The sequence below is a fragment of the Ranitomeya variabilis genome, chromosome 8 (genome assembly GCF_051348905.1).
Source record: "Ranitomeya variabilis isolate aRanVar5 chromosome 8, aRanVar5.hap1, whole genome shotgun sequence".
Taxonomy (NCBI): domain Eukaryota; kingdom Metazoa; phylum Chordata; class Amphibia; order Anura; family Dendrobatidae; genus Ranitomeya; species Ranitomeya variabilis.
This window is the reverse complement of record NC_135239.1, coordinates 63609066-63631211: the sequence shown is the minus strand read 5'-3', so window position 1 is coordinate 63631211 and position 22146 is coordinate 63609066. Positions and strand designations below refer to the sequence as shown.

The window sequence follows — 22146 nt, the reverse complement described above, 5'->3', positions numbered from 1 at the left end:
TAATAGCTAGAGCCCCCAAATTTGACACACAGACACTTCTTACATTAGTGAAGAGGAATATGTAATAAAAGAAGGGATATGAGATGGTTTACTGTATGTAAACCATGTCTCATATCCTGTCGGGTTTGTGAAGGAGAGAGCAAAAGCCGGCAATTGAATTAGCGGCTTTTATGCTATCTAGCGCTGCATTAAATATAAATATACATATATAGGTGTCTCACTGACATATATATATGTATATATACCTATTCTATGTGTATATATCTACTCTATTCTAACCTGTCAGTGTGATTTTACTGTACACCGCGCTGAATTGCCGGCTTTTCAAAGGACACCGGTGCATAAAAATCGGACAGAACTCGCATGGTGCGAGTGCTGTGCGATTTGTTTCTCGCACCCATTGACTTGCATTGGCGAGTCTCATCCGAGAATCGCAGCAATATGCAGCATGCTGCGATTTTTTTCTCAGCCGAACCAGATTTTTCTCAGTCCGATTTCGGCTGAGAAAAAAAACGCAAATGAAAAGACACCTATTGAATAACATTGGTCCGAGTGCAATCCGATTTTTTATCAGATTGCACTCATCCATTTTTCTCGCAAGTGGAAAGTGGCCCTAACTCTCACTTCAGTGGCTTCATTAGGACTTGCATCTGAAGCCCTGCAAAACGGGATTTGGCTAGGCAGCAAGATGTGGTTTGCCGCGTCTTGGAGCCTGCCACTGATAGACGTATATGTCAGAAAATGATGTCTGATGCAGCACACAGTGACTCCATCTGCATCCTTAGAATAAATGACCCTGTCAGCGCATTCGCCCGAACCCCATTTCCAGGGGCTTAAGACAAGAGGGTGGGTAAAACGTGATAGTAATCGAGCCCCAGTCATCCTTCATAGCAGAACATCATAGTAGAAAATGATCATAGCAGAATGTCAGATTGAGTATATACTGTAATGCGGTAATATTGTAGTATATAGAAGAAGTGATAAAACAATTGCAGATTCAAAACAAGGACAACAAAACAAAATAGAATAAAAAAAAGTTTTACAAAACATAAAAAGTTAAGAAGTTTAACACAATAAAAAGAAAATTTCAAATCACCCCACCTTTCCATGTTTAAAAGTAAAGAAAAAAACTATTAAATATATCCCACATTGCTGCCTCCATTAACATCTATCAAAAAAATAATTAGTCCACGGAATAAATGCTGGAAAGAGAAAAAAATCAAAATGAGAGAATTGCTGTTTTTTTCTTTGCGGTACATCCGCAAAAAACAAACAAACAATAAAAAACTAAAATTTTGAATATATCCCAAAATAGTATTAATAACAATATCAATTCACCATGCAAATGAAAAGCCCTCTCATATCAGCATCTATGGAAAAATAAAAAGTTAATTGTCTCAGAAAATGGACACAATAGACAATTTTTATTTTCGTACAAATTGTACATTTTTTCACCATTCAAGCCTATCCAAGTTTGGTATCCAAACACTGTTAAAATTAGGGAATTGTTTTTTTTTGCCATTTCACTACTTTAATTTATTTTTCCTTTTTTTCCAGTACATCATATGATAACATGATGCTATTCAAGACTACAGCTTGTCCCACAAAAATCAAGCCCTCATATGGCTATGATAATGGAAAAATATAAAGTTATGACTTTTAGAAGAAGTGGAGGAAAAAATTAAAAAGCAAAAATGATTAAAGATTAAAAAAATACTCTTGATAATGGATGACTGACCCCATGTGTCTAGTTAGGAAACAGACAACGGAGTATGCCTGAATCTTTAACTTATGCATATTTTCCAGTCTTAGGCTAAGTTCACATTAGCGTTTCTGTGTGCAGCGTATCATCTGCATACGCAATCGCATGCCAAAATGCTTGCAACAGCAAGCTTACGCATGCGCATCATCTTGAGCATGACGCAAACAAAAACGCTGCGTGTGCATGCGTTTAAATGCGTTTTGCCATGCGTTTGTGTTTTTTATGCTCATGATAGAAGCGGTGACATCATTTTCCGATGTATGCGGATTATACGCTACGCACAGAAACGCTAATGTGAACCCGGCCTAAGTCTACAAAAAAAACAGGCTGATAAGCTCTCTAATGAGAAACTTTGGGTTCTCACCTTGCTTTACATTTATATAAGTAGATTTAACTAGGAAAAGATTAAAAAGAGCTTTGGATGGACAACTCACTTTGAAAATAACACTTTCATAATACAACGCTCTCATCGTCTATATTTTGTTCCAACAGGCAGATATTATTATTTCAAGTCCGATTCTGAAATTTGGTGACTTTCCATATACTGCTCAGTACCGAGGCTGCGGGGAGCAAGGAGAATACATTCATCTAACTCCTGATTATTTGCTAAATGCAAATCTGTCCTCAGTATATGGATCTCCAGGTAATATTCTAATACTCCATGAATGTTTTTAAAACTTAATAGATGTACAAAATGTCAGACTGGAGTGATACAGGCCACCAGTAAGACTGACTGTTCAGCCACATACAAATATTACATTACCCTCATTTACAAATTTCCCTATCCTTAATAGTAAACTGGTAAACTAAATAATAAATTGCTTCGTTTGGTAAATGAATGGTGAGATGCTGCTTCTGTCTGTAGGTAGCAAATCAAATGTATTGGGCCAACTACTGCTCATTTTGGGTGTTGGCTTACTCCTGCACAGTGGCCCACCAGGGAATTCTCCTGTTCCCCTGAAAGCCAGTCCGAGCATGCATTTATGATATTATGTCTTGTAGCACAGGTGAGGTATTTGTAAACTAATGCATTGAGAACATTTTGATGATTGATTGTTGCATATTACACATATCTTCCTTCTTACCCCTAAGAAGGACTTGTCACCAGGTCAAAAATGAATGTCCACTTTTGTTTTACTTCTTCCATTCCTCTTAGTATGATGGGTTTTTTTTTTCAGAGACATGGGCCTTTTTATTTAGTGCAAATTTTGATGGTCTTTACCAAGGGGCTTGGTGCATAGAATTCTCTTGGGGTGCGTATCTTTAGTTTGCTTTGCATTATTACCTTGTGAGCTATGCCACCTTGGAAAACACTATTAAAAGTAGTATCACATAAATGGCCATATCTTAAGAACCGTATAGCAAATATAAAAAATAAACAAATCAATGCAGTATGGAATAAGAGGGAATAGCAGGAATAAAACCAAAGAAAAATCTGGCAACTTTTGAGCTGTTGACAGGGATAACAATATCAGACATCATCAGTGATGATGCTTTGTTTCCGGGTGGGGAAAGCATCGGCAGCAGTGATGATATCACGTTTGCGTATTCCAGCATACATTGGGGATTCTCAAACAAAACATCTGTTAGGGCTAGCGGAACGCACCAAATAATAAGAAAGATAGAGTAAGGTGCGTTCGCAGCCCGGGGTCCACTGTGCAGAGATGGAACCTGCTGCCAAGTAATGACGGACTATATGGCGGTACAATTTGGATACACACATGGGTTAATTTCACCCTGTGTGAAGGAAACGAACCCTGTTGCGTCACAGGGCCGCGGTACCGCACCAAGAGACAAAGCAAGGAGTCTCAGAACTCAATCCCAAGACACAGGATTTGAGTTTATATAGACCTCTTGCGCTCGACACCGCAACTGGGGTGTCAGAGTGAAAGAAATAATAATAAAGATGCACGAGAGTGCGTGCGGTGCTGCACTGGCGGACGCCACTAACCACCCAGGCTTGGGTCAGGAAAGCGCTGTGAAAGTGCACGGCGCCGCACTGGCGGTCACAGCAATTAGATGCTGTATTGTGTGTTACGTGCTGATGGCTAAGTCGGGCGCTAGATAGCAATCATCCACCTTATGCGAGCAGTCATACTCAAGGGAGGGGATAATTAATGAATGACTTTCACACATCAACACACACACGTTTACAAGTTTACACTAGCGCATGGCGGTGCGGTCATGCGAACCTATTATAGCTGCAGCATGTACAGGACCTTCCCAGAAGGACCAATGGGGGGCTGCCACAGAAGTTGAGCACCTTCAGGACCTTCCTGGAGGACCAGTGGAATCTGCTGCAGTATCTGAGCATGTGACCCTCGATCTCCAACGGGAGATCTTGCCCTGGGCATGCTCAGAAGGGGAAAAGCAGGACTTAGTCCCAAATGCATCTGCTCGCCGCTGCCCAGCACTGGCTTCAATTGCAGAAGCTGGAAAAGCAGCAGTAACCCTATGCACAGAGTGAGACTGAGCAAGACGCTGAGCAGACTCCACTGCGGCTGGAGAAGAATGGGAGACCGCAGCAGACATGGTTTGAGATTCCCCCTGTGCAGTGGTGGGAACTCGACTCCTAACAACATCATTGGAACAAAAGTAAAAAAAAAATTAAAATAAAAAAACAGGATGATAGAGAAGAGCAGGAATTGTAGGGGAATTTTCAGTTAAGTATATTAGAAAAAATATTAGATTTAAATTATAGATTTGGTTTCAGAACCTGCTTAGTCTCTATTTTGCGTAGAACCATTGAGGGTTTTCTAAGATATGCTATCCTGAAATATCTTGCTAAATATAACCTCATAACCCAGCATCAACATGGGTTTATGAGTTATTGTTCCTGTCAAACTAATCTGATCAAATTTTCTTAGGAGGTAAGTTCCAGACTGGACCAAGGTAAGTCTGTGGATGTTGTCTATCTGGAAATTACAAAGGTATTTCAATAAAGTGCCACATAAAGTTTCATATATAAATCGGGAATAATAGAACTAGGAGAAAATTTGTGTAATTGGGTTAACAAACAGTGGTTAATAATGGAACACATTCTGACTAGGTCAGAGTTAATAGTGCAGTACCACAGGGGTCAGTATTGGGCCCTCTCTTTAAGCATTTATTAATGACTTTCCAGAGTCACAGTAAAATGTCAATGTAAATTTTCAATTTTTGCAGATAATAAAATTTCAATGTTTGCAGATGATACTAAACTCTGCAAGGTAGCTAACACAGAGAAGGATAATTTAATATTACAGAGTGATCTATGTAAGCTTGAGCTGTAGACTAAGAAATAACAATTGAATTTTAGTGTAGATAAATGTAACGTCACGGACTGGTGCTGAGGAAGTTAAATGTACAATTATGTGCTAAATGGTAAAACACTGGGTAAAACTGTCAATGAAAGACTTCGTGTATGGGCGGATGGCAAAGTCAACTTTATTGACTAGCTGCAAGCAGCTGCTAAAAAGGCATACACAATCATGGAATGCAGTAAAAGTGGCAAAAAAGCTCAATACAAGTCACTAATGTGTCCACACTTAGAATACTGTGCACAACTATGGGATCAATGTATAAGAAGGACATAGCTGACTGGAGCAAGGGCAGAGAGAAGCGACCATGGTTAAGGGAATGGATGGACCGCCATACGAGGACAGGTTATCAAACTGGAGCTAATTCAGTTTTGAAGAATATTTTTTTAGGGGTGATCTTATTACAATGTACAAATGTATGAAGGAATAGAAAAGAGATATTTTAATTATATTTTTACACCTAGGGCTTCAATGATGATAAGGGGGCATCATCCACATTTAAAGAAAAAAAAGGTTCATTCATCATAACAGAGATTCCCACGCTCGAGTTCATATGAGTTCATCCAGCAGAGGGCGCATCACCGCGACTCAAGGTAACTGCAGGACATTCCCCTGCACTCCATTCATTCACAAAATTTTACAGACAGGAGTACAGCTGCATTAGCAGGCTCCTGGGTGTAAAATGATTTAACCCCTTCAGATGGATTTACATCGTGAGATGTGACTGAACGACGGAAGGTATGGGATATTGTTGATTTTTTATTTTTCCTTTTTTACAGAACGAGGGTCTTCAGGTGGATTAAGAGTATAATAAAATATTAAAACACCCTGTGTCTTTATTTCATTAAAATACTTTTTAATAATGTGTGTTTTATTAACAATTTCGTACTATTGGATTAATAATGGATAGGTGTCATAATTGACGCCTCTCCATTATTAACCTGGCTTAATGTCACCTTACAATAGCAAGGTGACATTAACCCTTCATTACCCCATATCCCACCGCTACACGGGAGTGGGAAGAGAGTGGCCAAGTGCCAGAATAGGCGCATCTTCTAGATGTGCCTTTTCTGGGGTGGCTGGGGGCAGATGTTTTTAGCCAGGGTGGGCCAATAACCATGGACCCTCTCTAGGCTATTAATATCTGCCCTCAGTCACTGGCTTTACCACTCTGGCGGAGAAAATTGCACTGGAGCCCACGCCAATTTTTTCCGCGATTTAACCCTTTATTTTACAAGCTAGAGCGCCCAAATTTTGCACATGCACACTACTAACATTAGTAGTGTGGAATATGCAAAAAAAAAAAGAGATATGAGATGGTTTACTGTATGTAAACCATGTCTCATATCCTGTTGGGTTTGTGAAGGAGATAGCAAAAGCCGGCAATTGAATTACTGGCTTTTGTGCTATCTCGCGCTGAATTAAATATAAATACAGTATATATATATATATATATATATATATATATATATATATATATATATATATATGTGTCTCAATGACATACATTTTTATATATATATATATATATATATATATATATATATATAGACTGTATATATGTTTTAACGAACATTTTAGCCAATAAATCCATTAGATGTCGGTTTTGCAAGCCTGCAAGAAAATATCGCAGTACGGATGCCATACGGATTACATACGGAGGATGCCATGTGCAAAATACGCTGCCACACCCTGCCTACGGATGACATACGGATCACTATTTTGGGAACATTTCTGCGTATTACGGCCGTAAAAAACGGACCGTATTTTCATACGCTGAATGTGACGCCGGCCTAAGAGCGATAAACTTCTTGACCAAAACAGTTCCACAAGGATGCTCCAACCTCAAAACATACTGTGGCTCATGTATTTAAAAGGAATGTTTATTTGGGAATTGAGCTAATGTTACAATCAACTAACATTTTTGGCAATTTTTGTTTTCCTACCACAATCTGAATTAAACATCTTTCAGTTTTCACTCTGGCCACTCCTGCTATTCTAGACTCTTACATAGTGTCCTTTTAGGTAATTCACAAGTACATTAGCAGCAATGGACTGACTCAGACCCTATCTTTTGTATTGAAGCATCTAATGACTGTGAGCAAAGATCATCGGAAAGGTAAGGAGAGCATGGTCAGATGAACCATTGCCTATTATGAATGGTGGTTTCTATGTCATCAGCTGTGTATAGAGGTGTTACCTGTCATTGTAATTCTGCCTGTGCGATCATAATGAGACATTTGAAAAGTCTTCTGTGAGGAACAGGAAGTATGAATCTAATAAAGCCCTGTGGCCAGTGTTAAATTGCAAGATTTTTACTTAATTTCTTTCTAATACAGATCATGATATGAAAAAAAACATTACCAAGAATGTTTAAAAAAATTATTTCACATAAAGTCTAATATAAACAATAGGTAATTTTCTGATTATATATTCCCATTAAGTACATTTTTGTAAACTCTTTTATCATGTAAATTATTTAGAAAGTGATTAGTCTTATGTCTATAATCCACAAAATAACTAGACTTTACATTTCAGGTATGTGTTTTGTTTTTTCTTAGGAAGAACATTTGTCCATGAATGGGCGCACCTCCGCTGGGGAGTCTTCGATGAATATAGCACTGAGAGTCCCTATTACATTTCTAAAGAACTTAAAGTTGAAGCTACAAGGTGAATAATTATATTCACTGTGAATATTATGTTTCTTTCATGTACAATCATAAGGCACATTGTTCTGTAACAATAATGACACTATTAATCATTCCTGAGAGGGATAGGTTATTTATTTAGTCTGTAGGAATATACATACACTGCTCAAAAAAAATAACGGGAACACTAAAATCCCACATCCTAGTTATCACTGACTGAAATATTCAAGTTGCAAATCTTTATTTACTACACAGTGGAATGTGTTGAGAACAATAAAACATAAAAATGATCAATGTAATTCAAAATCAATATCCCATGGAGATCTGGATTTGAGGATTTGGAATGATACTCAAAATGAAAGTGGAAAATCAAACTACAGGCTGATCCAACTTCAGTGGAAATGCAAGACAAAGAAATGATGCTAAGTAGTGTGTGTGTGTAGTGTGTGTGGCCTCCACATGCCTGTATGACCTCCCTACAATGCCTGGGCATGCTCCTGATGAGGTGGCAGATATTCTCCTAAAGGATCTACTCCCAGACCTGGGTTAAAGCATCAGTCAACTCCTGGACAGTCTGTGGTGCAACGTGGCATTGGTGGATGGAGCAAGACATGATGTCCCAGATGTACTTGATTGGATTCAGGTCAGGCCAGTCCATAGCATCAATGCCTTCATCATGCAGGATCTGCTGACACACTTCAGCCACATGAGGCCTAGTATTGTCATGCATCAGAAGGAACCCAGGGCCAACTGCACATGTATATGGTCTCACAATGGGTCTGAGAATCTCTTCCTGGTATCTAATGGTAGTCAGGGTACCTCTGGCTAGTGCATGAAGGGCTGTGCGGCCCTACAAAGAAATGCCTTTCCACGTCATTACTAACCCACTACCAAAGTGGTTATGTTGGAGGATTTTGCAGACAGCACAACTTTCTCCAAGGTTTATCCAGACTTTATCACGTTTGTCTCAAATCTGCCAATCTTGGGGTTCTCTGGCAAATGCCAATCGCGCTGCAAGGTGTCGGCCTGTAAGCACAACACCCACTTGTGGCTGTCGGGCCCTCATACCACCCTCATGGAGTCTTTTTCTGACAGTTTGAACAGACACATGGATGTTAGTGGCCTTCTGGAGGTCATTTTGCAGGGCTCTGGCACTGCTCCTGTTTCTCCTTGCACAAAGGAGGAGATAGCGGTTCTGCTGCTGAGTTGTATCCTCCTATGGCCTCTCCCACATCTCTTGGTGTATTGGCCTGTCTCCTGGTATCTGCTTCATTCTCTGGACACTGTGCTATCAGACACAGGTACCCTTCTTGCCACAGCTCACATTGATGTACCATACCGGATGAGTTGCACTACTTGAGCAACTTCTGTGGGTTGTAGACACCGCCTCATGCTACTGTACAGTACCTCTATGCATGAGAGCAATGAAAAAATGCAAAAGGGACCAAAACAACAGCCAAAAAGTCAGAGAACAAAGAAATGGTCTGTCGTCACCCCCTGTAAAACCACTCCTTAGGGGGGTTGTCTTGCTAATTGCCTATAATTTTTACGTGTTATCTGTTCCATTTGCAAAACAGCAGGATAAATTGATTCATCATTGTTGCTTTATAACTGGACAGTTAAATTGTGTTCTTTAAGTGTTCCCTTTATGTTTTTGAGCAGTATATGTATACAGTTTTGTGAAAAGTGTTTGTCCCTTTCCGATTTTCTATTCTTTACATGTTTGTCACACTTAAATGTTTCAGATCACCAAACAAATTTAAATATTAGACAAAAATAACACAAGTAAACATAGAATCCAGTTTTTAAATGAAGGTCTTTATTCTTAAGGGAAAAAGAAACCCAAACCTACAGGGCCCTGTGTGAAAAAATGATTGCCCCCTAAGCCTAATAACCCTTGCCACCCATAGCAACAACAACTGCAATCAAACGTTTGCGACAACTGGTAAATGGTAATGAGTCTTTTTTAATGTTCTGGAGGAATTTTGGCCCACTCATCTATGCAGAATTGGTGTAATATAGCCACATTGCAACATTTCCGAGCATGAACCACTTTTTAAGGTCATGCCACAACATCTCAATTGGATTAAGGTCTGAACTTTGACTAGGCCACTCCAAAGTCTTAATTTTGTTTTCTTAAGCCACTCAGAGGTGGATTTGCTGGTGTGCTTTGGATCAATGCCCCATTGCCTAACCCAAGTGCGCTTCAGCTTGAGGTCACGAACAGATGGCCAAACATTCTCCTTCAGGATTTTTTGGTAGACATCAGAATTCATGGTTCCATTTTCCACAGCAAGTATTCTAGGTCATGAAGCAGTAAAACATCCCCAAACCATCACACTACCACCACTATATTTTACTGTTGGTATAATGTTCTTTTCTGAAATGCTTTGTTACTTCTACGCCAGATGTAATGGGACAAACACCTTCCAAATATTCAACTTTTGTCCCGTCAGTACACAGAGCATTCTCCCAAAAGTCTTGGGGATTATATTCAAGATATTTTCTGGCAAAACTGAGACAAGCCTTTATGTTCTTATTGCTCAGCACTGGTTTTCATCTTGGAACTCTGCCATGCAGGCCATTTTTGCCCAGTCTCTTTCTTATGGTGGAGTCAAGAATACTGACCTTAACTGAGGCAAGTGAGACATGCAGTTCTTTGGAAGTTGTTGTGGGGTCTTTTGTGACCTCTTGGATGAGTTGTTGCTGCACTTTTGGGGTAATTTTGATTGGCCGGCCACTCCTGGAAAAGTTCACCACTGTTCGATGTTTTTGGAATTTGTGGATAATGACTCTCACTATGGTTCGCTGGAGTCCCAAAACTCTAGAAATGGCTTTATAACCTTTTCCAGATTGGCAGATGTCAATTGCTTTGTTTCTCATTTGTTCCAGAATTTCTTTGGATCGCAGCATTATGTCTAGCTTTTGAGGATCTTTTGGTCTACTTCACTTTGTCAGGCAGGTCCTATTTAAGTTGTTTCTTGACTGAAAATAGATATGGCAGTAATTAGGCCTGGATGTGGCTAAGGAATTTAAACTCAGCTTCCTAAAGATGTGGTAAACCACAGTTAATTTATGTTTTAACTGGGGGGCAATCACTTTTTCACACAGGGCCCAGTAGGTTTGGATTTATTTTTCCCTTAATAATAAAGACCTTCATTTAAAAATTGGATTTTGTGTTTAGTTGTGTTATCTTAGTCTAATAATTACATTAGTTTCATGATCTGAAGCATTTAAGTCTGAAAAACATTCAAAAGAATAAGAAATCAGGAAAGGGCAAACAATTTTTCACACGACTGTATGTGTATATATGTGTATATATACATAGATAGTTAAATAGATTACATGGCATAACAGCGTGGCAAACACCGCTTCTGATCGGCTGTAAAATTATTACTTCCAGTCAGACAGCCGTGTTTCGCACATTGTCAAATGACAGCATGAGCCCGCAGCTATGATTGGAGCTATAAAGTTTTCCTCCGGTTATTGGTGTCGGCTGATGGGACTACTGCTCCTATCAGCCAATGCCTGCTGCCACTAGTAACAGTAAGAGCAGGAGCGGCTGATGGGAGTTTTCATCAGCCGACTTCTGCACTGTAAATAAATAATTAAAAAATAAAACCGGCATGGTTCCCCTGTATTTTTGATAAACAGCTAGGCAAAACTCATAGCTGCGGGCTGCAACCCTCAGCTGTCAGCGTTAGCAAGGCTGGTTATCAAGATTAGAGGGGTCCCCATGTCATATTTTTTCATTATTTAATTAAATAGATTAACCCCTTACTGACATCGGACGGGATAGTACGTCCGATGTCAGCTGCTCTGCTTTGATGCAGGGCTCTGCGGTGAGCCCGCATCAAAGCCAGGACATGTCAGCTGTTTTGAACAGCTGACATGTGCCCACAATAGCGGCGGGTGAAATCGCGATTCACCCGCCGCTATTAACTAGTTAAATGCCGCTGTCAAACGTAGACAGCGGCATTTAACTACCGCATCCGGCCGGGCGGCCAGAAATGACAGCATCGCCGACCCCCGTCACATGATCGGAGGTCGGCGATGCTTCTAAATTGTAACCATAGAGGTCCTTGAGACCTCTATGGTTACTGATCGCCGGTAGCTGTGAGCGCCACCCTGTGGTTGGCGCTCACAGCACACCTGATTTTCTACTACATAGCAGCGAACAGCAGATCGCTGCTATGTAGCAGAGGCGATCATGCTGTGCCTGCTTCTAGCCTCCCATGGAGACTATTGAAGCATGGCAAAAGTTAAAAAAAAAGTTAAAAAAAATGTGAAAAAAATAAAAAAAATATAAAAGTTTAAATCACCCCCCTTTCGCCCCAATCAAAATAAATCAATAAAAATAATCAAATCTACACATATTTGGTATCGCCACGTTCAGAATCGCCCGATCTATCAATAAAAAAAAGCATTAACCTGATCGCTAAACGGCGTAACGAGAAAAAAAAATCGAAACGCCAGAATTAAGTTTTTTTGGTCGCGGCGACATTGCATTAAAATGCAATAATGGGCGATCAAAAGAACGTATCTGCACCGAATTGGAATCATTAAAAACGCCAGCTCGGCACGCAAAAAATAAGCCCTCAACTGACCCCAGATCATGAAAAATGGAGACGCTACGAGTATCGGAAAATGGCGCAATTTTTTTTTTTTTTTTAGCAAAGTTTGGAATTTTTTTCACCATTTAGGTAAAAAATAACCTAGTCATGTTAGGTGTCTATGACACTACAATCTTGTAATGACCTGGAGAATCATAATGGCAGGTCATTTTTAGCATTTAGTGAACCTAGCAAAAAAGCCAAGCAAAAAACAAGTGTGGGATTGCACTTTTTTTGCAATTTCACCGCACTTGGAATTTTTTTCCCGTTTTCCAGTACACGACATGGTAAAACCAATGATGTCGTTCAAAAGTACAACTCGTCCTGCAAAAAATAAGCCCTCACATGGCCAAATTGACGGAAAAATAAAAAAGTTATGGCTCTGTGAAAAACGAACACGGAAAAACGAAAAATCCCACGGTCATGAAGGGGTTAAAAAAACGGCATGGGGTCTACCCCATTTTTGAAAACCAGCCAAGCTAAAGCAGACAGCTGGGGGCTGGTATTCTCAGGCTGGTAAGAGGCCATATATATTGCCCAACCCCAGACTAAAAATAGCAGCCCACAGCCGCCCAGAAAAGGTGCATCTATTAGATGCGCCTATTCTAGCACTTTGCCTGGCTCTTCCCACATGCCCTATAGCGATGGCAAGTGGGGTTCATATTTGTGGGGTTGATGCCAATCTTGTATTGTCGGTGAGATCCCTGTTAGCACAGTGAGAAAAATATTCTTCAAATCCTGAAGGTCACATGGGCTCCTTCTAGGAACTCTGAGCTTTAATTTGTTCCCTAAATTTACTATTAGATTCAGGTCTGGTGATTGGCTGGGCAATTTTTGCAGATTTATTTTCTTTCTCTGAATCCAATTGAGAGTTTCCGTGGCTATGTGTTTTGGATCATTGTCTTGCTGAAATGCCCTCTTTCGTTTCTTCTTCATCATCATGGTAGATGGCAGTAGATTTTTATCAAGAATGTTTCCTTATATTTGTCCATTCACCATTCCTTTCATAACAAGATGTTTGTGAATGCAGAAAAAAGGCCCCACACCATGATGTTCCCATCTCCAAACTACACTGTTGGTATTGTGTTTTATCATAGTGTGTATTATGGCATCCAAATAGTTACATTTTGGTCACATCTGACCAGACTATATTCTCCCAGTATTTCACAGGCTTGTCAAAATGTTGTTAAGCAAACTTTAAATGTGACTGAACATGCATTTTATTCAGCAATGGAGCTTTGAGTGGTGAGCGTGCATACAGGCCATGTGTCACGATTCCTCCGCTCATTGAATGATTGCTATGCTGTTCTATGGAAACTGTCTTGCTGAACTGTCTGTATCTTGATTGATAGCTTGGCTGGCCTTGCTGGGCTGTCGGTGTGCTGATTGACAGCTCTGCTGTCCAATCTGTGTGCTTCTTGGTGAGTGTTAGCCTGATTCTGTTGCTCTGAGTTCTGCTCTTATGCTGCCTGACCCTTTGGACCGTGTTCCCACTATCCCTTTGTCTTGTCCATCGGCTTTTGACCCGCTATCTCTTGTTATAGACCCTGGACTGTGACCTGACTTATGTATTTGTTTTTTTCCTTGGTTATCTACGTACTCCATTGGTATTGACCTCGGACTCTTCTGCCTCACGGCCTGTCCGTGAGTAGTGACTAACATCACACCATAGAGGTAGAGTGCATTACTTATAGTTTTCTTTGAAATAATTGTACCTACTAATTCCAGGTATTTCTGTAGCTCTCCACAAATGGTCCTTGGATCTTGGGCAACTCTTCTGATAATTATTTCACTTCTCTGACTGAAATTTTGCAGGGAGCACCTGGTTACAGACAGTTTATGGTACATTGATGTTCTTTACGAATCCATATTATGGCCTCAACAGTGTTCCCTGGAATCTTCAGTAGTTTAGAAATTCTTCTGTCAATGTCATCAGTATATTTTGCAACAATCGGGTTGCAAAGGTCCTGAGACAGATCTCTGGTTTTACCCATCATGAGATGTTTCTTGTGTGGCACCTTGGTATTGAGACACTTTTTTTTATAGTTGAATCAGTTGATATTTTTCACTAAGTGGATTGCTTTCTAATTGCTGATAGATTTCAGCTAGTGTCATGACTTTCCATGGCTTTTTGCACCTCTCTTTCTTTATGTGTTCAATACTTTTCCCTATGTCATTTCTCGTTATTACACATAATTTAATTTATGGACATCTATGGATTGATTTATTTGCTTGTGTGGATTGGATGAGTTGCTATCAACATTTGGTGAGAATTTCATGTCAATAGCACCATTAGAAATACATTTACTTAGAAAATTGGTAACGTGTTCAATACTTACTTTACCCGCTGTATATATACAGTGGAGAAAATAAGTATTTGAAAAACTCCCGATTTTGTAAGTTTCCCCACCTACAAAGAATGGAGAGGGCTGTAATCTTAATCGTATTTACATTTCAACTGTGAGGAACAGAATCTAAAAATAAAAAACAGAAAATCACATTGCATGATTTTTAAAGAATTAAATTGCATGAAATAAGCATTTGATCACCTACCAACTAGCAAGAATTCTGGCCCTCACAGATCTGTTAGTTTTTCTTTAAGAAGCGCTCCTACTCCGCACTCATTACCTGTATTAATTGCACCTGTTTGAACTAGTTATCTGTATAAAAGACACCTGTCCACACACTCAATCAATCACACTCCAATCTTTCGACCATGGCCAAGACCAAAGAGCTGCCTAAGTACACCAGCGATAACATTGTAGACCTGCACATGGCTGGTATGGGCAACAGGACAATAGGACAGCAGCTTGGTGAGAAGACAACAACTGTTGGTACAATTATTAGAAAATGAAAGAAACACAAGAGGACTGTTAATCTTCCTCGGTCTGGTTCGCCATGCAACATCTTGCCTCGTAAAGTAAGAATAATTCTGAGAAAGGTCAGAAATCAGCCTAGGACTACATGGGACGAGAGGACCTGGTCAGTGACCTGAACAGAGCTGCGACCACAGTCTCAAAGGTTACCATTAGTTACACACTACGCCGTCATGGATTAAAATCCTGCAGGGCATGTAAGGTTCCCCAGCTCATGCTAGCACATGTCCAGGCCCGCTTGAAGTTCACCAATGAGAATCTGGATGACCGGCATGGGAGAAGGTCATGTGGTCAGATGAGTCCAATATAGAACTTTTTGGTATCAACTCCACTCGCTGTATTTGTAGGAAAAAGAAATATGAGTACAACTACAAGGACACTGTCCCAACTGTGAAACATGGTGGGGAAAACATCATACTTTGGGGGTGCTTTTCTGTGTTTCCGAGGCACGTTTCTTGACATCATACTTTATGAGGACAATGAAAGATGAATATAGGACTTCAGTAGGAGGAAAATTACTATGTAAAGGCTGGAATATTGTGAAATATGCTCTTCTGTGACCCCCCAACAATTTTTTTTGAGGGGGGCTCAGTTAGAACTTCTGCTATGGGGCTCTATGATTTCTATGTATGCCCCTGCTTATAGTAATAGCACCATCTTGTTCTCCTTATAATAATAATAATTACCCCTGTGCCTCCACATAATAATGATGTCCCCCATATTTCCTTATGATAATAATGCCCCCCTCTGTTTCCCATTGTAATAAGTTCCACCAATGCCTTCTTATAGTTATACAGCCCCCCATAATAATAATGCCACTGGTGCTTTCATACAGTAATAATGCCCTACTGTGCCTCCTTATCATAATAATATACCTCTCGTGAGCCTTCATATAGTAATCATGCTTCCTTGTGCCAACATATACTAATAATAATATCTCATTGTGCTTCCATATAGTAATACACCCCCCAATATCTCCTTATAATAATAATGCCTCCTTGTGTTTCCTTACAGTAGTAATGTCCCTCAGTGCCCTCTTACAGTTATACAGCCGCCCAAAACAGTAGTGCCCTACCGTACCTCCTTATAGCAATAATATCCCCCTCCAGTGACTCAATGAAGTACCACATATAGCAGTAATGTTTCCTGTGCCTCCTTATAGTAATCGTACTTCCTTGTGCTCACATACGGTAATAAAGCCCCTCTGTGCCTCCTTATGGTAAAAATGTCCCAAGTGCGTTCTAACAGTTATACAGCCCCTCTGTGCCTCCTTGTAGTAATAATGCCCCCTGTGCCTCCATATAGTAACAATGCTGTTTTGTGCCTCCTTATAATAATATTTCTCCAACTGTGCCAAGCAACAAATATAATAAAGAAGTGATGGCATGGTGCCACCTAATCAGGGGCGTATTTAGAGTTTCTGCTGCCCTAGGCACTTTTAGTGCTGCCTCCCCCTTTGGTGAGTATGACACTATCGGCAGTGACTTTGGCAAGAATCGCTGATGTGAAAGTCGCCTTTTGCAGCAGATCCGGCAGTTTTTCTGCATGTGCTGCGTAACGGATCACTTACAGTAACACTGCGTTCGGCCTCATTCATTCCCTATGGGATTAGCTGCACTTTGCCATGATCTGGCAAATGCGGTACCATACCTCCCAACTTTTGAAGGGAAGGAGGTATAAAGCTTGCGGCGCACGTAGTGCGCCGCGGCAAATTTTAGGCCACACCTCTGACCACACCCATTTCACAACTAGTCACACCCATATCCACGTCCCAACCACAGCCATTTAGCACTGCTGATCACACTGTTTTATATACAATAATTATAACCGAAAAAATATGGCCACAGTGCTCCATACTGTATAATGGCCACACATGATGCTCCATACTGTATAACGGCCACACATGATGCTCCATACTGTATAACGGCCAGACATGATGCTCAATACTGTATAATGGCCATTGGCCACACATGATGCTCCATACTGTATAACAGCCAGACATGATGCTCAATACTGTATAATGGCCATTGGCCACACATGATGGTCCATACTGTATAACGGCCACACATGATGCTCCACACTGTATAATGGCCACACATGATGCTCCATACTGTATAATGGCCACACATGATGCTCCATACTGTATAATGGCCACACATGATGCTCCATACTGTATAATGGCCACACATGATGCTCCATCCTGTATAATGGCTACACATGATGCTCAATACTGTATTATGGCCACACACAGTTCTCCATACTGTATAATGACCCCCCTCCTGTATGCATGGCTCATATTCGCCTCCCTGTATGCATGGCTCATATTCCCCCCCCCCGTATGCATGGCTCATATTCACCCCCCTACTGTATGCATGGCTCATATTAACCCCCCTTCTGTATGCATGGCTCATAGTCCCCCCCCCTGTATGCATGGCTCATATTCACCCCCCTACTGTATGCATGGCTCATATTAACCCCCCTTCTGTATGCATGGCTCATATTAACCCCCCTTCTGTATGCATGGCTCATATTAACCCCCCTACTGTATGCATGGCTCATATTCCCCCCCCCCTGTATGCATGGCTCATATTAACCCCCTTTCTGTATGCATGGCTCATATTAACCCCCTTTCTGTATGCATGGCTCATATTAACCCCCCTTCTGTATGCATGGCTCATATTAACCCCCCTTCTGTATGTATGGCTCATATTCACCCCCCACCCCCCCACCCCTGTATGCATGGCTCATATTCACCCCCCACCCCCCACCCCTGTATGCATGGCTCATATTCACCCCCCACCCCCCCACCCCTGTATGCATGGCTCATATTCACCCCCCACCCCCCACCCCTGTATGCATGGCTCATATTAACCCCCCCCGTATGCATGGCTCATATTCCACCCCCCATCTTGAATGGCGAGGCTTACCGTCCTCCTTCTTCCCCCCTCCCCTGTCTCCCCATCCCTCAGTCATACTCACCTGTTCCTCACCGAACGGCCGCGACGTCCCTCTGGCTGTCCCGACTCCCGGCGCGCTGCACCTTCTTCCTGCGTGAGCGGTCCGGTGATACCGCTCTGCTAATTAAGGTCATGAATATGTACATATTCATGACCTTAATTAGCAGAGCGGTATCACCGGACCGCTCATTCAGGACGAGCTCCAGACGCCGAGACCAGGCATCGCTGGAGCAGGTGAGTATCGTCTTCAAGGGGGGAGGCGGGGGGGCGGGGCGGGAGGTGACCCAGCTTTAAAAAAAAAAACAAAAACAAAAAAAACCCAAACCTTGCTCAGGTGCCGCCCCCTGCAGTGTCCCCGCCCTAGGCACGTGCCCTCACGTGCCTAGTGGCAAATACGGCCCTGCACCTAATGTTTCCTGTGTAGCACCAGCCTTTGCCAGGTTGCAGGGTCTTCATGAGTAAGTGGCAAGGAACATAACCGATGGCTGCCTATTCTGCAACAGAAAAGAACATTATCTACGTCTTAAGAGCCAGGTTATCGTTAAAAGGCCAATGTGACCCACTACCATACCGGCCCATCTGGAATCTTCTAGCCAAACTCTGCTGCTATCTATATTAAGAGTCATAAGTCCTTGTTAGATATACTTATTAATATTTAAAGAGTTACTTTATGATATCCAGAGAGAACCTTTCTGTGTGTTTAGCTTAGAGACAATAGGGTGCTGCACTTACATCTGGTATTAGATAAATATACACAGCACATTGTAAATTTTGAACAAACACCTTCTACTTTTTACAGAACATCAGATTTCTTCATTGTTTCTTTGTTTATGATCTTCAGGGTTAAAATCTAACTTTCACTGAATTCTGGAGCACATGGCAGAGACGTGTGCACTGGGTATATGTGAGTCCTTAGGTCACTATCTGACAAAGTTGCATGCTTTACTTGTTCTGCCATGAAAAATATTTAGAATTGAGAGTCCTCAGTGGTTGATACCTTTTAATGGCTAACTGAAAAGATGGTAACAAATTGCAAGCTTTCGAGACTACGAAGGTCTCTGTAGTCTGGAAAGCTTGCAATTTGTTACCATCTTTTCACTTAGCCATTAAAAGGTATTAACCACTGAGGACTCTCAATTCTAAATATTTTTCTATCTACTGGCTAACACGGTACCAAGATATATATCTTTCTTGTTCTGCCATGTCATAGTTTTGTGTGGCTCCATATTAGGGAGATCTTCTTCCCTAAAAGTAAAGTACTAACAATAGAAATATGAATGTTTTCTTTATATGTTATCTGCTTTCTGCATTCACTTTTGTTTTTTGCTTAAAAAATATATTTGTCGATTCTGCCTTGGTCTTGAAGAGTAATATATATTTAGACCATCCTCAAGGGGCTTCGTAGTGGACATACCAATTTTTCCTATCATCTCCATAAACCATACATTTCCTTGTCATACTGTGCTGCTCTATGAGCGCTCTCTACTTTATCTTCTAGTACGCATTCTCCTACTGAGCAATTGTGATCTAATTTGCCGATGGATTGAGAGTTTGATTTCTCACCTATTAGACCTCTCTCAAAGGTCACAAAGGTATAGTTCCAATTCTGTGCCAGTCCTCTTGCTGGTACTGGTGTCCTCTAGCTTTTATTGGAATATTAGTTAGAAAGATTCCCTATAAATAATACTTCCCGGTTTCTGGATGTTTCCATGGCTTTAAATATTTCTCTAACCTTCTCAACCAGATGCTCCGCCAATGTTAAAGGCCGTAACATAATACAGGAATGTGACGAGGATGTTTGTTCGGTAAGAAACTGCAAAGTGGATGCTGAGACTGGTCTTTATGAACAAGGTTGTCTCTTTTTGCCTGAGAGAGTCCAGAACGTGCAGGAATCCATCATGTATTCTGCAGCGATTCCATCTGTAAGTATTAATCAGGTTAAATACCTAAAGCCTACCAACAGTTATAGTAGGTTCTAATATGTTGCACCACATCCTTGACATGAAATCTGTGTGGTGATACTGCATAATTGCACCATTGCTTGTTCATCGGACAACACATGAACACAAAGTGGTATACAGGCCAAAAACCATGCATATTGAGAAGCTGTGCACATGGAAAATTATATAGCCACATATGGACACCTCCATGGAAAGGATAAATAATAGATCAAAATTAAAATTAAAAAACGTCTCTGCGCTGTATAGTGTGAACATGTGCGGTAATTAGTCCAATAAGCTACCATCCACACTAATCCCCATCAATCCCCATCAATTGTGTAGTAATACACCACCAGGGTGATTGTTTTGTCTTGTGCATCTTTTTATATATATGTCTTTGCATATGTGTCCCTTTACCTAGATGTCCTATAGGTGTGAATAGCACAGGTAACAATATCTCTAAATTCAGGTTTCTAATATATAAAAATATTTATTATTGCATAAAAAAGTGTTTTGGAACCAGACATAAGGAAAGAACTTAAAGGGACTCTGTCACCTGAATTTGGAGGGAACAATTTTCAGCCATAGGGGCGGGGTTTTCAGGTGTTTGATTCACCCTTTCCTTACCCGCTGGCTGCATGCTGGCTGCAATGTTGGATTGAAGTTCATTCTCTGTCCTCCGTAGTACATGCCTGCACAAGGCAATCTTGCCTTACGCAGGTGTGTACTATGGAGGACAGAGAATGAACTTCAATCCAACATTGCAGCCAGCATGCAGCCAGCGGGTAAGGAAAGGGTGAATCAAACACCCAAAAACCCCGCCCATATGACTGAAAATTGTTCCCTCCAAATTCAGGTGACAGGGTCCCTTTAAGTGATTCTGAAATGCGTTGTTTTATGGAGTTAAATATTTTTAATAGTTCTTTATCCTTTTCATGACGGCACCAATATGTATCTTGCATTTTTCCATGTGCGGTTTCTTATTGGTTAAGGTTTGAGAGTTGATTTTCATCAGCAGCCGTAATTCACTTTTCTTGTGTTTTATCCAGTTTTGTGCCTGCCATTGCACAACTTCAGCCGGTGAGTGGATATCATCCTTTAGCCATTTCATCACTTCTTACAGTTTTACACAATCAAGCACTTCTCCTGTGTTCTTTTTCCATTGAAGTCATATATAAGATGTGATATACTGTTAAAGCACACTGGTTTATTGTGATTTATGTGCCTATGACTTACTATGTTTCCTTAGATTCTAAGACTTAGAAGCTTTGCTGCCATTCATGTTACTGAGATGGATCATGCCTATAGGGGTTTTCCAGTCTTTTGATATTGATGACCGATACTTTACATCCAGCTGCAGCTAGAGCTGGTAGCAGCTGATTGGTGGGACTGCCACCTAAAATCCTGATATTGATGACCTATCCTAAGGAAAGGTTATCTACATTTTCGACCAGAAGCCCCTTTAGACATGTTCTTCCTTAACCACAAGCTCTGTGTGCTTCAACATGTACAAAGAAGTCCCACGTCCGGCTTGTGCCTACCAGCTACAATGGGCTATGTACTCTGAATTTGCACCAGATAAGTTCATGTACATGTTTTTCACTTTCCTTTACTTGTATTGCACTAGTTCATTATAGGCTTTTTTCACCTTTCACACCGAAAGTCAAGAGTAATTATGCTGGTTCTTTATTGACCACCCATGTTATTCTTTTTTCTATTCTTAGATAATATCGTTCTGTAATGACAGCAATCATGTCATTGAAGCTCCAAGCCTACAAAACAGAATGTGTAATTGTCACAGCACGTGGGACATCATCATGAACTCCACAGATATCATCTCCACTCCTCCAAGATCTGATACTGATCTACCTGTTCCTACATTTACGCTAATGCAATCTAGGAGAAGGGTCATCACATTAGCATTTGATATTTCCGCAAGCATGGGTCCTGTACGTAGATCAACAAAAAAAAAAGTTAAATTCACATTATTAGTAAATCAATACTACTTTGTCAGAATATGTTAACACAACTAAGTTTTTTTTATTGGTGAC

General features: G+C 40.8%; 1 protein-coding gene across 2 annotated transcripts in view; it reads left to right on the top strand.

Moving 5' to 3' along the window:
• The window catches only part of LOC143788479 (calcium-activated chloride channel regulator 1-like), a 65132-nt gene that overhangs the window by 9173 nt on the left and 33813 nt on the right, over positions 1-22146 (top strand). The window contains exons 3-6 of one of the 2 annotated variants that reach the window (XM_077278172.1): positions 2255-2405; positions 7623-7731; positions 19900-20077; positions 21820-22044. In XM_077278172.1, coding sequence (XP_077134287.1) covers positions 2255-2405; positions 7623-7731; positions 19900-20077; positions 21820-22044 — 663 coding nt within the window. The remainder of the gene's footprint in view (positions 1-2254; positions 2406-7622; positions 7732-19899; positions 20078-21819; positions 22045-22146) is intronic. The other variant, XM_077278173.1, reaches the window with a different exon arrangement.